The 19249-nt window shown below is 44.0% G+C and overlaps 2 protein-coding genes across 3 annotated transcripts; both read right to left on the bottom strand.

Annotated features, from left to right (window-relative positions):
- Nucleotides 1–438: 438 nt before the first annotated feature.
- Nucleotides 439–3874, bottom strand: LOC124005044 (protein S100-A1-like). 2 transcript variants are annotated; one of them, XM_046313908.1, is made up of 3 exons: nt 2577–2614; nt 1983–2142; nt 439–1564 (listed from the first exon to the last, which is right to left on the bottom strand). In XM_046313908.1, the coding sequence occupies exons 1-3, from the start codon at nt 2606–2608 to the stop codon at nt 1415–1417; spliced, it is 342 nt and encodes a 113-aa protein (XP_046169864.1). In that variant the 5' UTR covers nt 2609–2614; the 3' UTR covers nt 439–1414. The 2 variants fall into 2 exon arrangements, with proteins under 2 accessions (XP_046169864.1, XP_046169865.1); XM_046313909.1 differs by lacking the exon at nt 2577–2614 and adding an exon at nt 3730–3874 and having other exon boundaries at nt 442–1564.
- A 9855-nt stretch (nt 3875–13729) lies between these two features.
- Nucleotides 13730–19033, bottom strand: LOC124005693 (toll-like receptor 2 type-2). Its single transcript, XM_046315172.1, has 3 exons — nt 18039–19033; nt 16623–17805; nt 13730–16423 (listed from the first exon to the last, which is right to left on the bottom strand). Exons 1-3 carry the CDS (start codon nt 19031–19033, stop codon nt 15905–15907), a joined length of 2697 nt encoding a protein of 898 aa, XP_046171128.1. The 3' UTR covers nt 13730–15904.
- Between the last annotated feature and the right edge of the window lie 216 nt (nt 19034–19249).

The following is a 19249-nucleotide window of genomic DNA, read 5'->3' as shown; positions in this document are numbered from 1 at the left end:
AGCCCACCTCTTCCTATGTACTGTGGAAAAATGTGCATCGAATTCTAGATGAACTGAAATCAGTAACATTTAAGCAATACCTGATTTTTGAAAATTACATACTATAAAAATGTTTTTTCTATACTGAGAATGCATCATTTCGTGTTTTTGTTAATTTTGATAGCATATCCCCATATCTGGTTGTCAAAGCTGAAATAAGTATGACATCTGCACATTTAAAGTATAATGGATTTTAAATGTATGGGTATTCAGACATGGCCAGAGCCTAATGACTAATATTTCAGAGTGTGGAAAGAAGGGCACGCAACCATACATGTAATGCAATTGCTTTTCCATATTGTCTGGACAAAATAGCTTGAGAGAATGTACCCCTTTTCTGGCTAATTGTGTAAATGAATGAAGACTAGTATTTAGATTTCACCTGATGAATCCTTAGTTAATTTTCCAAAGCCTGTTTCTAGTAGTCTTACTAGTTTTGAAGGCTGCTTGAAATAGTTTAAGGTGGCAAATTTCTCACAGCAGCAGTCATACATGAAACCCTGACATGTTGCTCAGTGCACGCTCATATTTTAAGTTACAGGAAGTGTTCAACGCAAATGGCTGAAGCATCCAGACTCCAGTATTAAGTTGTCAGAGACTGCAGTGTTCTGTTGCCGCAAACAGGCTCTAAAGCAATCTTTTACATGGATTTAAATCAAGCTTTGCATTTCATTAAGATTGGGGAAACTTAGGATGCAGCCAGTCTGTGTGGGAAATTGTTTTTTTTCCCCCCTTCCTCTCTGGAGCTTTGCAGTGCACACCTGAGGGGAAGTCACTTTGGAAGTTAGTTTAGAACCATGTTTGGCTAAAAGTGTTGTGCATTTCAGTACAAAGCCTTCCCTAAAATGTTGGGTGCGGTTTGCCATGTTTAAGCATAGGTGGCAGACCAGGGGCCATATGAAGAATCTCAGTATAAGTGCTTTTTTATGATCAAGTCCCTACCGTCCATGTAATCTTATTCACAGATCAAAAAAGCAAAACTGATCCTAAATCAGCACTCCTACTCCGAGACAATTGATTCATACTGCCCAGAGTTCATGTAAAAGACATGTACCAGTAACACGCATTCAAGTCAAATGAGCTGAGTAACATTTAGAAAGAGCAATGATCACCTTCATTGATCTGAGCAGAATGTTAACTACTAGTGCAATAGTACACTGAAACTGCACAGTCCATTGCAGGATTCTCTCCAGAAGCAATCATTTTACAACAGTGAAAAGAGCCTTTGTTAGAAATGACCATTATGTGACAAGAATATTCAAACATTTGCCTTTTTGTCAAGGAGAGAGTCATTTCAATCAAATGACAGCATACGTTTGTTTTATTAACAAGGAATAATGAGTAGAAATTTGGTCACAGACCGCCCCCCCCCAACTCATTCATTCAGGCCCTCTACAAAGAACTCGTTACAGGCCACTGTCAGCACAACAACCAAGACGACAAACTCCTTAAAGTCCACTTCGCCATCTTTGTCTTCATCCAGATCACTCATGATCTTATCTACAACCATAGGGTCCTTGCATGCCTGAGAGAGGAGTAGAAACAGTTAATGCATTGAAAGGTAGGCCAAGACCAGAAGCAGCCACATGACTCTTAGAACAGTTGTAGATAAGAACTGGAATAAGCAATGCGCAGGAAATTGCACAAAGCCAATCAGATGGAAAAATCCATCTCATGCCATTGTTTTACCATCAAATCATTTCAGATCTATGAAATGTCTAGGTGATGTGTCATTTCTAGGCAAGGCCATTGTATTATTTAAATGATTCTAATACAATATGTTGTGAAGGTGATGGTCCCACAACTGTTCAATAAATCAAGACTTCTCCAATTCTTGCATGCATGACTTGCTTTGGGGCAGTTTTACATTTTGTTTATGTCTACTTAAAATGTAATTGAACCCACATATCCCTCGCCTGGACAGCATTAGGAATCAAACTCACCGCCAGGAATTCACTCAGTTCACCCTGCAATAGATTCTTCAGCTCAACTTTGCTCAGCTTGTACTTGTCCCCTTCTTTTGAGGAATATGAGTGGAACACTTGAATTAGCCCCTCCATTGCACTCTCGAGTTTGGAACCCATTTTACACTGCTGTGAATACCTAAAAGAAACGTGAGGGACAGGTCAATCCATGACAGTGTATAAACTGTATGGACAATTAGATTTTACAGTAAAAGTCAATTTGCATGAAGTGAACTCCTTACTGGTTCCTGTTTATTTTTACATGAAACATTTGTCAGTGTAGAATATTGTAAACTGTATGCAACAGCCACTGGGGCCAGTTTTTAGCATTTAATCCAGTTCAAAATGATCATGTGGGTTAAATTCTATCCCCCTTTCAAATGTAGTCTTTGAAAACAAGTCAATTCTCAATTATGATCTAGACAGGCATCCGATAACTAGCAACCCATGAATTAAGATCTTTAAATAAGACATCAACTCCAGCAGCAACTAGGATTGAAAAATATTGATCCAAAGGAGAATGAGACATTGCTATTGGTTGTCCTGGTGAGCCTACAGAGGAAACAGTCATACCTTGCTGTTCTCAGGGGGTCCATGATAAACATTCAAAAAGGATTGGTTGTCTCAGTAAGGTTATAGATGGTTTCACAAGCTATAAAATTGTCATCCCCAGAGACACAAATGTAGCCCATTCTTACGTGATGTGTGCAGCTATCCTAGTAATTCAAGCTCTGAAGGGGTAGGCCTAATGTTTGATGCATCTAAAGCACACAACACCCCTGAATCAAGCATTATTTGATAAGTTTAGATTGTGTGGTTCTGTACCTTACAAATGTGATCAGCTCTGTGAAAACACCCTCGTTAAAACACCACGGGCTGTTGAGGCAATTGGACTGAAAGTACACCGAGTGAACAAAACATAAGGAACACCTGCTCTTTCAATGACACTGACCAGGTGAACGCCATTATCCCTTATTGATGTCACTTGTTAAATCCACTTCAGTGTAGTTGAAGGGGTAGAGACAAGTTAAAATAAGGATTTTAAGTCTTGAGAATGTGTGCTATTGAGGGTGAAAGGGCACGACAGAAGACTTCTGTTCAAATTAACAGGTGCCAGGCGCACCAGTTGGAGTATGTCAAGAAATGCAACGCTGCGCAATAGTTTCCCCGTTTTTATTAAGAATGGTTCACCACCCAAAAGGACATCCAGCCAACTTTACAGAACTGTGGGAAGTGTCGGCATCAACATGGGCCAGCATCCCTGCGGAACGCTTTTTACCTTGTAGAGTACGTCGCCCTCAACGAATTGAGGCTATTCTTAGGACAAAAGGGGAAGGTCTACCTAATATTTTGTACACTGTATAGTTGTTATTCCAGTCAGTATAGGCCCAAAGCACATTTGCTGAAACTTTTTGTAGGCCTAGTTTAAGCCAATTATAAAACAGATGGCAAATTGTGCAATTACCAAAAGAGAACCACTATAAAATAGAAACCCAATGCTACAGTCCCCCAAAAAAGGACATTTGATTTCACTCACCTGACTGTTCCTAGGCAGTCATTGAAAATAAGAATTTGTTCTTTACCTGACTTGCCTAGTTAAATAAAGGTATAACAAATAAAAATAGGCTGCATGGCCAAACATGAACATATGCTCAACAAGAACTAGGCATACAGGTTATATATATATATATATATATATATTACCACAAACAGGTCCGCTACTCACCTCAAAGCTGATGACAAACGAAGCAGAAGTGGCGTCGACTCTCATCTTACCTGTTTTATGCATCTCACTTGAGACTAAATTCAAATCAGGCGCCCCCCACCGGTGAAACCTACAACGTCACGGATGCAAATGACACAGGTATGCCTAATTAATTTAACCATGTAAGGTTACATTTCGCTGTGCAACTACTAATTATAAGTATTATACAGAATGTATTAGCCTATCGCATAAACAAGACAGTATCGGTATACAGTCGTATAGGCTGTATTTAACAACGACGTCTTGAAATGATGGGACCTATTGGTTTAAAGCAACTAAAAAGACCGACTTCCATTCCGAGTTTAGTTGCTACGGAAACCGTTTATGGTTTAAGAACCACACTGATGCACTCAGAGGAAACGGTGACGGGACCTACCTGAATTTGTCCAATAGAAACTCTTGCAAAACGTTTACCGTTTGGCGTAGGCTAAATGGTTTCTGTTGCAAAACGTTTTGCAACAAAATTGGCGTAATGAATGAATATACCGCATGTAACATGTATTCTATTGCATTGCATGAGCCATTGGACGTACCCTTTAGCCTTCTGAGAGAAATGCCGTGACAATTCCCAAATGCTCTGTCTAAACGCAAATAGGCCTATACCTCGCACGAAGAGATACTGTTTTGGAAATATTTGGAATAACTTTCACATCGGTGAGATGGTATTTATGAAAAAACAAAAGGCTAAATGACTACACACCTTTTTAGGATTAGAGGTCCATGTAGGGCTGCCATATTTCCATGTTATAGCGCTTATTTAGGCCTACGGAAGACAGGCGACCGTGAGAAGTGTGCAGGGGGGCATGAGACAAAGGAATATGCAGTATCGGTGAAAACAGTTGTGTGTTAACTGTGGGGGTACCCATGGTGCTGAGGATCAGAAGTTTCCAGTGAGAGAAAGGCAGGCTGAAGTTGCTTGGATCAGAGTAGTACAGAAAGTTTTGTATGCCCAGACAGTGAAGAGAGTAGAAGAGGAAGATGGGTACAGGGCTAAAGATCCTAAGATGATCCCTGTGAGCAGGCTGTGGCCAATAGAGAGTGAGGCATAGCCATGGTTATCAACTGTACCTCAGGAATGGAACGTAAATCACACAAATAGATGTTGTGGTGGCAGCTGCAGACAGGTATTTGGGTGTATGAGATTTTACTGCAGTTGAGTTACAATGTGTGTTGAATGATAGTGTCTCGTCCTCCCAGGATGTCAGCCTGGTGTAGGATTCAGATGGAGCCAAGTAGTGGAAAAGTTGTGAGGTTTTTCATGGATGTAAGGTTAGTTGGTCCCTTTTCCCTGTCCCCTTCCCTTTTTGTGTCAAAGTGTAATGAATTCACATTCCAGAACAGTAGGTGGAAACACAGGACCGTCCTCACACTCCAATACAGTAGGTGGTGGTGTATGCACCTTTAAGTTTGTTGCGGTCCTCCAATACAAATTTGAAGAAGACGACTGACTGAAATTTGAAGAAGACGACCTGTTATAATTAATGAGTTGTTTTTTATTTACCTTTATTTTACTAATTAGCTATCGAAGCGTCTCCTAACAATTGTGTGTAATAGTGTTGTAACTGAAAAATGCTGCTGCCTGCAACTGTGTTAAAACCGGTTAAAACATTGTATATTAAGTGTTTATTTAGCATTTGTGAAATTATTTTGATGTGAAAGTGGAAGGCTTTATGTTTCCAAAACCATATTGCAAGGTATAATTATTAACGTTTCTGAACGTTAAAACAGAGCGTCGGGAGTAGTTCACATGGAGCCAGCTGTCTTCCATACACATCTGCTGAGAACCCACGACAGTGACCAGCTGTAAGTAGAGAGGAAGAGGTGAAGCAAGAGGTTTTACTCCGCCCAAAATCTGTCCACGAAAAATAAGCCCATGAATTTCTGCACAAATCGTCTGAAACCATCTCAGGGAAGCTCATCCGCGTGCTCGTCATCCTCACCAGGGTATTGACCTGACTGCAGTTTGGAGTCGTAACCAACTTCAGTGTGCAAATGCTCACCTTCGATGGCCACGAGCACGCTGGAGAAGTGTGTTCTTCATGGAAGAATCCCGGTTTTAACTGTACCGAGCAGGTGGCGTGTATGGCGTTGTGTGGGCGAGTGGTTTGTTGTGAACAGTGCCCCATGGTGGTGGTTGGGTTATGGTATGAGCCGGCATAAACTTTGGACAACAAACGCAATTGCAGTTTATCAATGGCAATTTGAATGCACAGAGATATCGTGACGAGATCCTGAGGCCCATTGTCGTGCCATTTATCTGCCGCCATCACCTCATGTTTCAGCATGATAATGCACAGCTCCATGTCGCAATGATGTGTACACAATTTCTGGCAGTACATGACAGTACATTAGCCATGGGATATGACAGTACATTAGCCATGGGCTTTGACAGTACATTAGCCATGGGATATGACGGTACATTAGCCATGGTGTCATGTTTTGTCATTAATTATCATGTCTTGTCCCTGTGCTTCCCCTTCTATTCGTTTCCCTCTGCTGGTCTTATTAGGTTCTTTCCCTCTTTCTATCCCTCTCTCTCCCCCTCCCTCTCTCACTCTCTCGCTCTCTCTTCTCTCTATCGTTCCGTTCCTACTCCCAGCTGTTCCTATTCCCCTAATCAATCATTTAGTCTTCCCACACCTGTTCCCGATCCTTTTCCCTGATTAGAGTCCCTATTTCTCTCCTTGTTTTCCGTACCTGCCCTGTCGGATCCTTGTCTATATTCACCGTGCTGTGTCTATGTTTTGCCCTGTCGTGTCTTGTTTCCCTCAGATGCTGCGTGGTGAGCAGGTGTCTGAGTCTGCTAGGTTCAAGTGCCTTCCCGAGGCAACCTGCAGTTCTTGATCAAGTCTCCAGTCTGTTCTCGTCTTTACGAGTAGTATTATGCCTTTTGTTTTGTTAAGTATCTTACTGGATTAAAAACTCTGTTTTCGCCAAGTCGCTTTTGGGTCCTCATTCACCTGCATAACAGAAGGATCCGACCAAGGAATGGACCCAGCGACTACAGAGGCTCGTAACACTGCCGTCAAGATCCAAGGAGCCATGCTCGGCAGACACGAGCAGGAATTGTCTGCTGCTCGCCATGCCGTGGAGAACCTGGCCGCTCAGGTTTCCGACCTCTCTGGACAGTTCCAGAGTCTTCGTCTCGTGCCACCTGTTACTTCCTGGCCTGCCGAGCCTCCGGAACCTAGGGTTAATAACCCACCTTGCTACTCCGGGCAGCCCACGGAGTGCCGCTCCTTTCTCACCCAGTGTGATATTGTGTTCTCTCTCCAACCCAACACATACTCTAGCGAGAGAGCTCGGGTTGCTTACGTCATTTCACTCCTTACTGGCCGGGCCCGAGAGTGGGGCACAGCTATCTGGGAGGCAAGGGCTGATTGTTCTAACAATTACCAGAACTTTAAAGAGGAGATGATTCGGGTTTTTGACCGTTCAGTTTTTGGTGGGGAGGCTTCTAGGGCTCTGGCTTCCCTATGCCAAGGTGATCGATCCATAACGGATTACTCTATAGAGTTTCGTACTCTTGCTGCCTCTAGTGACTGGAACGAGCCGGCGCTGCTCGTTCGTTTTCTGGAGGGACTCCACACAGTGGTCAAAGATGAGATTCTCTCTCGGGAGGTTCCTTCCAGTGTGGACTCTTTGATTGCTCTCGCCATCCGCATAGAATGACGGGTAGATCTTCGTCACCAAGCTCGTGGAAGAGAGCTCGCGTCAACGGTGTTTCCCTGCTCCGCATCGCAACCATCTCCCTCCTCTGGCTCAGAGACTGAGCCCATGCAGCTGGGAGGTATTCGCATCTCGACCAAGGAGAGGGAACGGAGGATCACCAACCGCCTGTGCCTCTATTGCGGATTTGATGGACATTTTGTCAATTCATGTCCAGTAAAGGCCAGAGCTCATCAGTAAGCGGAGGGCTACTGGTGAGCGCTACTACTCAGGTCTCTTCATCTAGATCCTGTACTACTATGTCGGTCCATCTACGCTGGACCGGTTCGGGTGCTACATGCAGTGCCTTGATTGACTCTGGGGCTGAGGGTTGTTTCATGGACGAAGCATGGGTTCGGAAACATAACATTCCTTTCAGACAGTTAGACAAGCCTACGCCCATGTTTGCCTTAGATGGTAGTCATCTTCCCAGTATCAGATTTGAGACACTACCTTTAACTCTCACAGTATCTGGTAACCACAGTGAGACTATTTCTTTTTTGATTTTTCGTTCACCTTTTACACCTGTTGTTTTGGGTCATCCCTGGCTAGTATGTCATAATCCTTCTATTAATTGGTCTTGTAATTCTATCCTATCCTGGAACGTATCTTGTCATGTGAAGTGCTTAATGTCTGCCATCCCTCCCATTTCTTCTGTCCCCACTTCTCAGGAGGAACCTGGCGATTTGACAGGAGTGCCGGAGGAATATCATGATCTGCGCACGGTCTTCAGTCGGTCCCGAGCCAACTCCCTTCCTCCTCACCGGTCGTATGATTGTAGTATTGATCTCCTTCCGGGGACCACTCCTCCTCGGGGTAGACTATACTCTCTGTCGGCTCCCGAACGTAAGGCTCTCGAGGATTATTTATCTGTGTCTCTTGACGCCGGTACCATAGTGCCTTCTTCCTCTCCGGCCGGGGCGGGGTTCTTTTTGTTAAGAAGAAGGACGGTACTCTGCGCCCCTGCGTGGATTATCGAGGGCTGAATGACATAACGGTTAAGAATCGTTATCCGCTTCCCCTTATGTCATCAGCCTTCGAGATTCTGCAGGGAGCCAGGTGCTTTACTAAGTTGGACCTTCGTAACGCTTACCATCTCGTGCGCATCAGAGAGGGGGACAAGTGGAAAACGGCGTTTAACACTCCGTTAGGGCATTTTGAGTACCGGGTTCTGCCGTTTGGTCTCGCCAATGCGCCAGCTGTTTTTCAGGCATTAGTTAATGATGTTCTGAGAGACATGCTGAACATCTTTGTTTTTGTCTATCTTGACGATATCCTGATTTTTTCACCGTCACTCGAGATTCATGTTCAGCACGTTCGACGTGTTCTACAGCGCCTTTTAGAGAATTGTCTCTACGTAAAGGCTGAGAAGTGCTCTTTTCATGTCTCCTCCGTTACTTTTCTCGGTTCCGTTATTTCCGCTGAAGGCATTCAGATGGATTCCGCTAAGGTCCAGGCTGTCAGTGATTGGCCCGTTCCAAGGTCACGTGTCGAGTTGCAGCGCTTTTTAGGTTTCGCTAATTTCTATCGGCGTTTCATTCGTAATTTCGGTCAAGTTGCTGCCCCTCTCACAGCTCTTACTTCTGTCAAGACGTGTTTTAAGTGGTCCGGTTCCGCCCAGGGAGCTTTTGATCTTCTAAAAGAACGTTTTACGTCCGCTCCTATCCTCGTTACTCCTGACGTCACTAGACAATTCATTGTCGAGGTTGACGCTTCAGAGGTAGGCGTGGGAGCCATTCTTTCCCAGCGCTTCTAGTCTGACGATAAGGTTCATCCTTGCGCTTATTTTTCTCATCGCCTGTCGCCATCTGAGCGCAACTATGATGTGGGTAACCGTGAACTGCTCGCCATCCGCTTAGCCCTAGGCGAATGGCGACAGTGGTTGGAGGGGGCGACCGTTCCTTTTGTCGTTTGGACAGACCATAAGAACCTTGAGTACATCCGTTCTGCCAAACGACTTAATGCCCGTCAAGCTCGTTGGGCGTTGTTTTTGCTCGTTTCGAGTTTGTGATTTCTTACCGTCCGGGTAGCAAAAACACCAAGCCTGATGCCTTATCCCGTCTGTTTAGTTCTTCTGTGGCTTCTACTGATCCCGAGGGGATTCTTCCTTATGGGCGTGTTGTCGGGTTAACAGTCTGGGGAATTGAAAGACAGGTTAAGCAAGCACTCACGCACACTGCGTCGCCGCACGCTTGTCCTAGTAACCTCCTTTTCGTTCCTGTTTCCACTCGTCTGGCTGTTCTTCAGTGGGCTCACTCTGCCAAGTTAGCTGGTCATCCCGGTGTTCGAGGCACTCTTGCGTCTATTCGCCAGCGCTTTTGGTGGCCGACTCAGGAGCGTGACACGCGCCGTTTCGTGGCTGCTTGTTCGGACTGCGCGCAGACTAAGTCGGGTAACTCTCCTCCTGCCGGTCGTCTCAGACCGCTCCCCATTCCTTCTCGACCATGGTCTCACATCGCCCTAGACTTCATTACCGGTCTGCCTTTGTCTGCGGGGAAGACTGTGATTCTTACGGTTGTCGATAGGTTCTCTAAGGCGGCACATTTCATCCCCCTCGCTAAACTTCCTTCCGCTAAGGAGACGGCACAAATCATCATCGAGAATGTGTTCAGAATTCATGGCCTCCCGTTAGACGCCGTTTCAGACAGAGGTCCGCAATTCACGTCACAGTTTTGGAGGGAGTTCTGTCGTTTGATTGGTGCGTCCGTCAGTCTCTCTTCCGGGTTTCATCCCCAGTCTAACGGTCAAGCAGAGAGGGCCAATCAGACGATTGGTCGCATACTACGCAGCCTTTCTTTCAGAAACCCTGCGTCTTGGGCAGAACAGCTCCCCTGGGCAGAATACGCTCACAACTCGCTTCCTTCGTCTGCTACCGGGTTATCTCCGTTTCAGAGTAGTCTGGGTTACCAGCCTCCTCTGTTCTCATCCCAGCTTGCCGAGTCCAGCGTTCCCTCCGCTCAAGCGTTTGTCCAACGTTGTGAGCGCACCTGGAGGAGGGTGAGGTCTGCACTTTGCTGTTACAGGGCACAGACTGTGAGAGCCGCCAATAAACGCAGGATTAAGAGTCCAAGGTATTGTTGCGGCCAGAGAGTGTGGCTTTCCACTCGCAACCTTCCTCTTACGACAGCTTCTCGTAAGTTGACTCCGCGGTTCATTGGTCCGTTCCGTGTCTCCCAGGTCGTCAATCCTGTCGCTGTGCGACTGCTTCTTCCGCGACATCTTCGTCGCGTCCATCCTGTCTTCCATGTCTCCTGTGTCAAGCCCTTTCTTCGCATCCCCGTTCGTCTTCCCTCCCCCTCCCGTCCTTGTCGAGAGCGCACCTATTTACAAGGTACGTAAGATCATGGACATGCGTTCTCGGGACGGGGTCACCAATACTTAGTGGATTGGGAGGGTTACGGTCCTGAGGAGAGGAGTTGGGTTCCGTCTCGGGACGTGCTGGACCGTTCGCTTATTGATGATTTCCTCCGTTGCCGCCAGGGTTCCTCCTCGAGTGCGCCAGGAGGCGCTCGGTGAGTGGGGGGTACTGTCATGTTTTGTCATTAATTATCATGTCTTGTCCCTGTGCTTCCCCTTCTATTCGTTTCCCTCTGCTGGTCTTATTAGGTTCTTTCCCTCTTTCTATCCCTCTCTCTCCCCCTCCCTCTCTCACTCTCTCGCTCTCTCTTCTCTCTATCGTTCCGTTCCTACTCCCAGCTGTTCCTATTCCCCTAATCAATCATTTAGTCTTCCCACACCTGTTCCCGATCCTTTTCCCTGATTAGAGTCCCTATTTCTCTCCTTGTTTTCCGTACCTGCCCTGTCGGATCCTTGTCTATATTCACCGTGCTGTGTCTATGTTTTGCCCTGTCGTGTCGTGTTTCCCTCAGATGCTGCGTGGTGAGCAGGTGTCTGAGTCTGCTAGGTTCAAGTGCCTTCCCGAGGCAACCTGCAGTTCTTGATCAAGTCTCCAGTCTGTTCTCGTCTTTACGAGTAGTATTATGCCTTTTGTTTTGTTAAGTATCTTACTGGATTAAAAACTCTGTTTTCGCCAAGTCGCTTTTGGGTCCTCATTCACCTGCATAACACATGGGATATGACAGTACATTAGCCATGGGATATGACAGTACATTAGCCATGGGATATGACAGTACATTAGCCATGGGATATGACAGTACATTAGCCATGGGATATGACAGTACATTAGCCATGGGATATGACAGTACATGAGCCATGGGATATTACAGTACATTAGCCATGGGATATGTCGGTACATTAGCCATGGGATATGACAGTACATTAACCATGGGATATGACAGTACATTAGCCATGGGATATGACAGTACATTAGCCATGGGATATGACGGTACATTAGCCATGGGATATGACAGTACATTAGCCATGGGATATGACAGTACATTAGCCATGGGATATGACAGTACATTAGCCATGGGATATGACAGTACATTAGCCATGGGATATGACGGTACATTAGCCATGGGATATGACAGTACATTAGCCATGGGATATGACAGTACATTAGCCATGGGATATGACGGTACATTAGCCTTGGGATATGACAGTACATTAGCCATGGGATATGACAGTACATTAGCCATGGGATATGACAGTACATAAGCCATGGGATATGACAGTACATTAGCCTTGGGATATGACAGTACATTAGCCATGGGATATGACAGTACATTAGCCATGGGATATGACAGTACATAAGTGGTCCTGTGTAGCTCAGTTGGTAGAGCATGGCGCTTGTAACGCCAGGGTAGTGGGTTCGATCCCCGGGATCACCCATACGTAGAATGTATGCACACATGACTGTAAGTCGCTTTGGATAAAAGCGTCTGCTAAATGGCATATATTATATTATATATATTATTATATATATATATGACGGTACATTAGCCTTGGGATATGACAGTACATTAGCCATGGGATATGACAGTACATTAGCCATGGGATATGATGGTACATAAGCCATGGGATATGACAGCAGCAGGTCAGATATGTATAGGCCTACTACAGTATGTTCCATACATTCATTCTCTCTCTCTCACCATTGTCCCTTGCTGGGCACCCAAAAGGGTTTGCCAGCATTTATCACCTCAAATGACATCACATGGAAATAATCTCCCTCTGTATGCTCATAACAGACTCTAACTACCAAATTCAAATCAGCTGTAGCTGATGAATGAGCCATCTTTCATCACACATGCTATATTCTATGATATTCTAATTAATTCATATGCTAATGTCCACGTTGACATACAACACCTGTCCTTCTATCCCTTTTCAAGATTACATGCTCTTATGCTATGACTACGGTAGATTAGATAAACACTCAATAAAACAAACACTAATTTAAATGTATATTTGCAGAATACACAACCAAGGGATCAATTAAGTGATAATGCCTGAGAAGCCATAGTTTCTAGGATATCTTGGCAAAGGTGTTAGGCCTGATATGTGGTAACTGTCTATGGGGTCAGAATACAGACCTCTGTCATAAGTATTTGCATGTCATATACTTTGCGTATTACTTTGCAGGCTATACTTTACTTAACCTTCCAAGATTAGACAGCTCCAGGACAAATACTGTAAGTCTGGTGGAAGTCATTCATCGAGGCTTGGCCATGTCAAGGCCACAAAAGCGGGCTCTGCGGAATGCGTTTCCAAGGTGATCTCACTTAAGTAGATGTCAACTTGAGTGACCCAGAAAAAGAGCACTCACCTTTCCCTTTTGTGTGGGAAACTAAAGCCACCATCTCTCATTACCGTGCAGAGAAGCAGAACCAACTGTTAGAATCTCTTACAGCCTGTGCAATCTTGAACTTAATTGTACCTTCAATTATCTTGTACAGTTCACACCTATTATTCCAGAATACTGAAAATACAGGTAGCAATGATAATGCACATGGGATTTAAAATGAGTAGAGTGATAACATGTTTTCTTCTTATGTTCTGTGCTCAGATGGCAATTTCTGTAAATAGCCAGCACATAATACATTTTGATTTAGTCTGGGTAGCCATTTTCTCATTTAACAATTGGAAAAACACATAAGGAGACATACTAGAATAGGAACTGTGGTGGTTCATTTTTTTTACTATCAAATGAGGAAAGACAAACTTATCACACAAGTCAGAGTTATACTTAAACTAAATATTTAATTACTTATTAATAAGGGAGCAGGTCAATACAACGCACACATATAAAGTGAATCAATTGAGTGCTCTACGATAATGATGGCTGGTCGACTATTCACGATCAAATGATTCGTTGAGAGCCCCGAGACAAAAGTACAAAGGTATTTTATAGCCAAGACACACCCCTTTCAACCTACATGACGAACAACAGATATATAGAATGGGTCACAAGGTTAAGATCTGTATGAAAGATACCTATAATACATAGCAGACAGTATCTGCTGTGTCAACAGTTTTCATTGTATAGAGACCAGTGTCTGTCCCTCCGACTCCAAACTGGAACCATCTCTCCCTGGTACCATATAGAACAGAAGCATTAACTCATTGCTCTGGAATGCTCTTTAGGTTTTATCACCCAAAATACATTATAAATCTCCTGTCAGTGTTATCTCCCAGAGGCCCATCCTCAGTAGAACACACATACAATAGTTAAGAATACTCTATTCTGTTGCATAGAACAAACACTTGATACAATAAAAGTATGTATGTTGTCTTGCTGGGCATATAACTACAGGCAGATGCTGTTTGTTATATCATGTCTGACATCTGCCAGTTTCTGTGATATAAGTCTGATCTCTTCCTCAAGACACACACACACACACACACACACACACACACACACACACACACACACACACACACACACACACAAACAAACTTAAAGTGTCTTCCTGAACATGTAAAAGGGTGTCATCTATTGGTCAGTTATAAATATTGCCAGGTTTCACAAAGCAGCCCTTCACACTGATATTGTAAAAAAGAATTACACTGCATTTTAACACATCCCTATTTCTAAATACCCACTCAACAGTCAAGTATAAAACACACCACTGTTTTATTAGAGTTATTGGCTTAAATTCATTTGCATTAGGCAAGCAATTAACTCATTTGTTATTTACTTAATTAGTAAATACCATTCACATTAACAATAACATTCACATGTACATTAAAGCATGTATAGAGTATAGAAAAGTAAAAAATATTTAGGAAACTATATTTCATTATTGTATTTATATTGTTTTCAATATTTGGACCATCACATTTTTCTCAATATTACTGGACATGAATACATTGCATAAGCTACATTTTTCATTCTAAACAACTGTCATTTAACATCCAGTCCCCACTGGTTCCTTTTTCGTATGAGATTTGTGGCTTGCGTGCCTTTTGACATGGCAGAGACGATTCTACATGGCATGTGTATGTGCACACAAAATGTAATTCGTTTTGGATAAAAGTGTCTGCTAAATGGCATACATTATGTGTAAGGCTTTGCATTTAGTCCAAAAAGTGTGTTCCTTTGCTGTGTTTTTTCCCCCTCAGTATTACTTTAGTGCCTTGTTGCATAAATATGCATATTTTGGGATATTTTTTATTCTGTATATTTGTATTATTATTTTTCTCTGTCATTTAGGTCATTATTGTGCAGTCACTACAATGTTGTTGATCCATCCTCAGTTTTCTCCCATCACAGCAATTGAACTCTGTAGTTGTTTTAAAATGCAATGGCCGCTTGTTGACATCCCGTAACAGTTTCCTTCCTATCCTGCAGCTCAGTTCAGAAGGACGACTGTTTCTTTGTTGTGTCTGGGTTGTTTGACACATCCTCCACAGCATACTTATTAACTTGACCATGTTTAAAGATATATTCAATGTCTGATTTGTTATTTTTACCATCTACCAATCACTGCCCTTCTTGTAGTTCTATCTGTGCTTGAAATTCAATACTTGACTGAGGGACCTTACAGATGACAGAGGAAAGGGTAGTCATTCAGAAATACCATCAACCCCTATTATTTCACACAGAGTGAGTCCATGGGGCGGCAGGTAGCCTAGTGGTTAGAGTGTTGGACTGGTAACCAAAAGGTTGAAAGATCAAATCCCCGAGCTGAATACTTGTGCTTATAAATTAATACTTATACATCTGTTATTATTTTTTTTCTCTTTGACATTATGGAGTATTTTGTGTCGATCAATGACACAAAAATGTAATCTATTTCAATCCCACTTTGTAACACAACAAAATGTAAAGAGTTCAAGGGGGAGTAAGCACTGTACATGTCAGAAGGGTGGGTGGCAGACAGATCATGTTATTCACTGTCATCATTATGAAACACTTGCAAATGCTACCAGCAGCTTAGCAAACACATTATCTGCCACAGCATGGCCAAGAAGTCACGCAAGCTCAGCACTTCAGACAGAGATTGGTCTTGGGACACTATACACATTACAAGCTACATGCTTGGCTTATTTTGTCTGATGCCACGGCTACATGGATTGGTCTTTGCCCATAAAACTCTGCACTTCTCACTGAAAGATTTTCGATCTCCTGAGGAACTACTTTGTGGAGCTCTGCTTCTCTGTCTAAATGTGGCATAGCTATCGCTGGTTTCCCATCCTCTAGAGGGAGCTCTATCACAGGCACAGCACCCACTGAGGATACACTGCTGCTCCTACCACTAAGAGCCTGCTCTCTAGTCACTGTGGGCTTGCCCAGGCAGCTCCTAAGTTGAGCCCAGAAGAAGGTCTGCTGCTTGGCTTGCTGGGGCCACTCTAGGTACGTTTTGGTGTACAGCATCTTCTTGAGCTTACAATACTTGCTGGGCAGAGATTCAGGGTCGATGGGCTCTTTCACCACCAGAATAACATCGCTGAAGGTCTTGCCGATGGCTCTTTGCTGGGCAAAGTAGAGCTCGTAGTTGCACCAATCGCTGTTCACAAAGTGGTGTGACAACACAAATATGACCTGGATTAGGAAACAAAACATTCAGAGGATAGGGTGTATTCATTTAGGCAAATTCACAGTGCAGGAATCAGGATACAAACCTAAACAAAACATACATCTTACATTTTGGGTTGTTCAATTGACATTTTATATTTAAAAGTCTAGTACTATTTACTTGTTAAAACACCTCTAACTTGTCTTGGTGGGTCCTCACCCTTACCTTTTCGCTGCTCTCAATATTTTCAATGATGTTGTCGATGATCCACTTTCCTGGCATGAAGTCTCTCTCGTGGATACAGAGTCGGTAGGGGGGCTTGCTGTTCTCCAAGCAGGGCAACAACTGGTCCCTGACCCAGTCTGCATCTGGGTGGCTGTAGGAGATAAAGGCATGGTAAACATAGATCTGTGATTTTCCAGATGCTCCTTCCTGATGAGCCCTGTATTTGGCTCTGAGGATCTGATATGTGGCTTTGATGTACCAGGGAACATTGAATATGTAGCATATAAGCATCAACACTAAAACCACAGCTGCAGTAGTAGCCACACAGATGATGATGACCAGTCTGATATCGCAGGCCACGTGACCCGGGAAGAAACTTTCTACAGCGGTATTGAGCAGGGCCTCTGGATGGTAACACTTGTAGTTCTCTGGCCAGTCAGTGATGTTGACTTTCCCCTTGGAAATTGTGTCCTGGAGGAAGGCATGGAGGTCGCAGGTGCAGTGGAATGGGTTGTTCCCCGCCGTCAGTCGAGACAGCTGGGGCATGTCCTGGAAGGAGCCCATGCTGATGAGCCCAAATGAGTTCCCATTCAGAGCCAGTGACTGCAAGGAGTGACTTCTCCACCCAGAGGGGATGAACTTGATCTTGTTCCCATTGAGCAGGAGCTCCTTGAGGCTGATGGTTTGTTGGAAGTAGGCCATGTCCAGCTGGTCCAGGTCACAGTACGAGAGGTCCAGGAATTGTACTGTGGTGGGCAGACACTGGAGGGCACCACTTTCGAAGCGGTTGTGGTGAGCGATCAACAGGGTGATGTTCTGCATCCAGTTACAGTTGTGACTCTTCTCAGCAGAGCCCAGCATGTTGTGGCTGACATCCAGGACCTTCAACTGTTTGAACTCCCTGGTCAGGGAGGCTAAGTCTTTAAGGCTGGTCAGTTGGTTGGTGCTGACATTGAAGGAACGAAGAGCCGGCATGGTGCCCCTGTAGTCACATTTCTGGTTGAAGAGGATGTTGTCCTGCAGGCGGTTGTTTGAGATGTCCAAAACCTCCATGTCTTCCATATTAAGCCAGGCATCGCAAGGCACAGAGTTGAAGTTGACATTCTGGATGGACAGCAGTCGGACTTTGTTGAACCATGTGAAGCGCCAGTCAAATCGCAAAATGTCTGGATTACTGATGTGCCTGAGGAGTAAGCAAGAAAGAAATGTAAGCATGAAAAAAACATGGTCAAGATGATGTGGTTAAGATGATAACATAAGTGGTACTTTCCCAATACATAGATATGAAAAAAGATTTCAATTGATGAAAAACGTACACTTGTGACTAGGAACCTGTATTTGTTTTTGCGTCTTCTGGGTAGAAATGTAAGGCAAAGTGCTTTTGTAATTTAACAGAGTAGAATAAGATATGCTTACCACAAATTTAGTCTACTCAGTGCAAGGTCTTTGATACTGGATCCCAAGCCATTATCCAGAAAGTTGGGCGAGCGAGCAAAGTCAATGTATTGAAGTGTCAGACGTTTAAGGGGGGTGACCTGTAGATTAAATAGGGCCATCCTCATAAGGTTCTCATTGAATTTTCCACGGTGAAAGATGAGCGAATCTACTTTGATGTCTTGCAAGCCTCTGAAAATATCCTCATCTCCCATGTAATACATGAACTCAAAGAGGTTCCTGAATTGGATGAGACTGAAAGTCTTGTTGGCCAAGTCTCGTAGAATCAAAGGTAGGAAATTCGGCTTCCTATCTATGGCCATGTCAAAACCCATTCTACCTGTCTGGATTACCTTCAGACTACCCGGCTCATAGTAACTGATATTTGATGAAGTTTTAATGGCAAAGTCCTGCAACTGAATGTTCCTCAATGCCTGGAAGTCCCCTTTCCTTAGACCCTTGACCAAGGGGCCGCCCATGGACAGGGCCTTGAGGTGGGTCAATCTGGAGAAAACATCAGCTGACAATGTGGCCTGGGTGTAAAGGTTATTCGACATAAGGAGTTCCCTTAGATTGAAGAGGTCCTGCAAGGCGTTGGCAGGGATTTCCTCTAGGGAGTTGTTAAAGATGTTAAGATGCTCCAGGAGGGGGTTGTTGTGGAAGGCACGGTCCTCAATCACAGAGATGTTGTTGAACTGCAGCTCGAGGACACGAAGATGAGGTAGGCGAGAAAAGTAATTAACACGAATGGCATGAATTTCATTGTAGGAGAGATCTATACTTTCAAGCGTGGAAGGGAGGTGCTTCCATGGAACATGATCCAGTTGCTGACCAAGGCAGTTTGCGGAGCGACCAGAGTTGTAGATTTGACAGGGGCCTCTCTCATCATTCGAAGCAGGGGTTGGTGAGGCAAGGGCCACAAGAAGTGGCAGACTAAACCACACAAAACCCAGTAAAATCATTGTGTGCATGCACATTTTCGATCTGTAAAGGAATGGAAAAATCTGTCAAGTTTAACAAATTACAAGATTGACAAGATTGTTAACCAACATCTATTACATTCTCTAGGTCTTTATCATTGACGTTTGACTATAGTCTCCTCTTTACGTCCTTCAATCCTCTATTGCAACTAGAGGAAATAGGGAGGAATAAAATGGATTTCACTCTGATGTTACCAGTATTTATGTCTGTGC

Source organism: Oncorhynchus gorbuscha, linkage group LG19 (genome assembly GCF_021184085.1).
Source record: "Oncorhynchus gorbuscha isolate QuinsamMale2020 ecotype Even-year linkage group LG19, OgorEven_v1.0, whole genome shotgun sequence".
NCBI lineage: Eukaryota > Metazoa > Chordata > Actinopteri > Salmoniformes > Salmonidae > Oncorhynchus > Oncorhynchus gorbuscha.
The sequence above is the reverse complement of the archived record's forward strand: the minus strand, read 5'-3'. Positions and strand labels throughout refer to the sequence as shown.

Bases quoted from the DNA above. Each gene is read 5' to 3' on its own strand.
- LOC124005044 (XM_046313908.1), bottom strand. From the start codon at position 2,608: ATGTTTATCATGGACCCCCTGAGAACAGCAAG. The intron at 2,143-2,576 runs GTATGACTGTTT...CGTTTCTTTTAG, and splicing joins GACCCCCTGAGAACAGCAAG to GTATTCACAGCAGTGTAAAA. The intron at 1,565-1,982 runs GTGAGTTTGATT...CTCCTCTCTCAG, and splicing joins AACTGAGTGAATTCCTGGCG to GCATGCAAGGACCCTATGGT.
- LOC124005693 (XM_046315172.1), bottom strand. From the start codon at position 19,033: ATGTGCATGCACACAATGATTTTACTGGGTTTTGTGTGGTTTAGTCTG. The intron at 17,806-18,038 runs GTAAGCATATCT...CTTACTCCTCAG, and splicing joins CTGAGTAGACTAAATTTGTG to GCACATCAGTAATCCAGACA. The intron at 16,424-16,622 runs GTAAGGGTGAGG...TTCCTAATCCAG, and splicing joins ATATTGAGAGCAGCGAAAAG to GTCATATTTGTGTTGTCACA.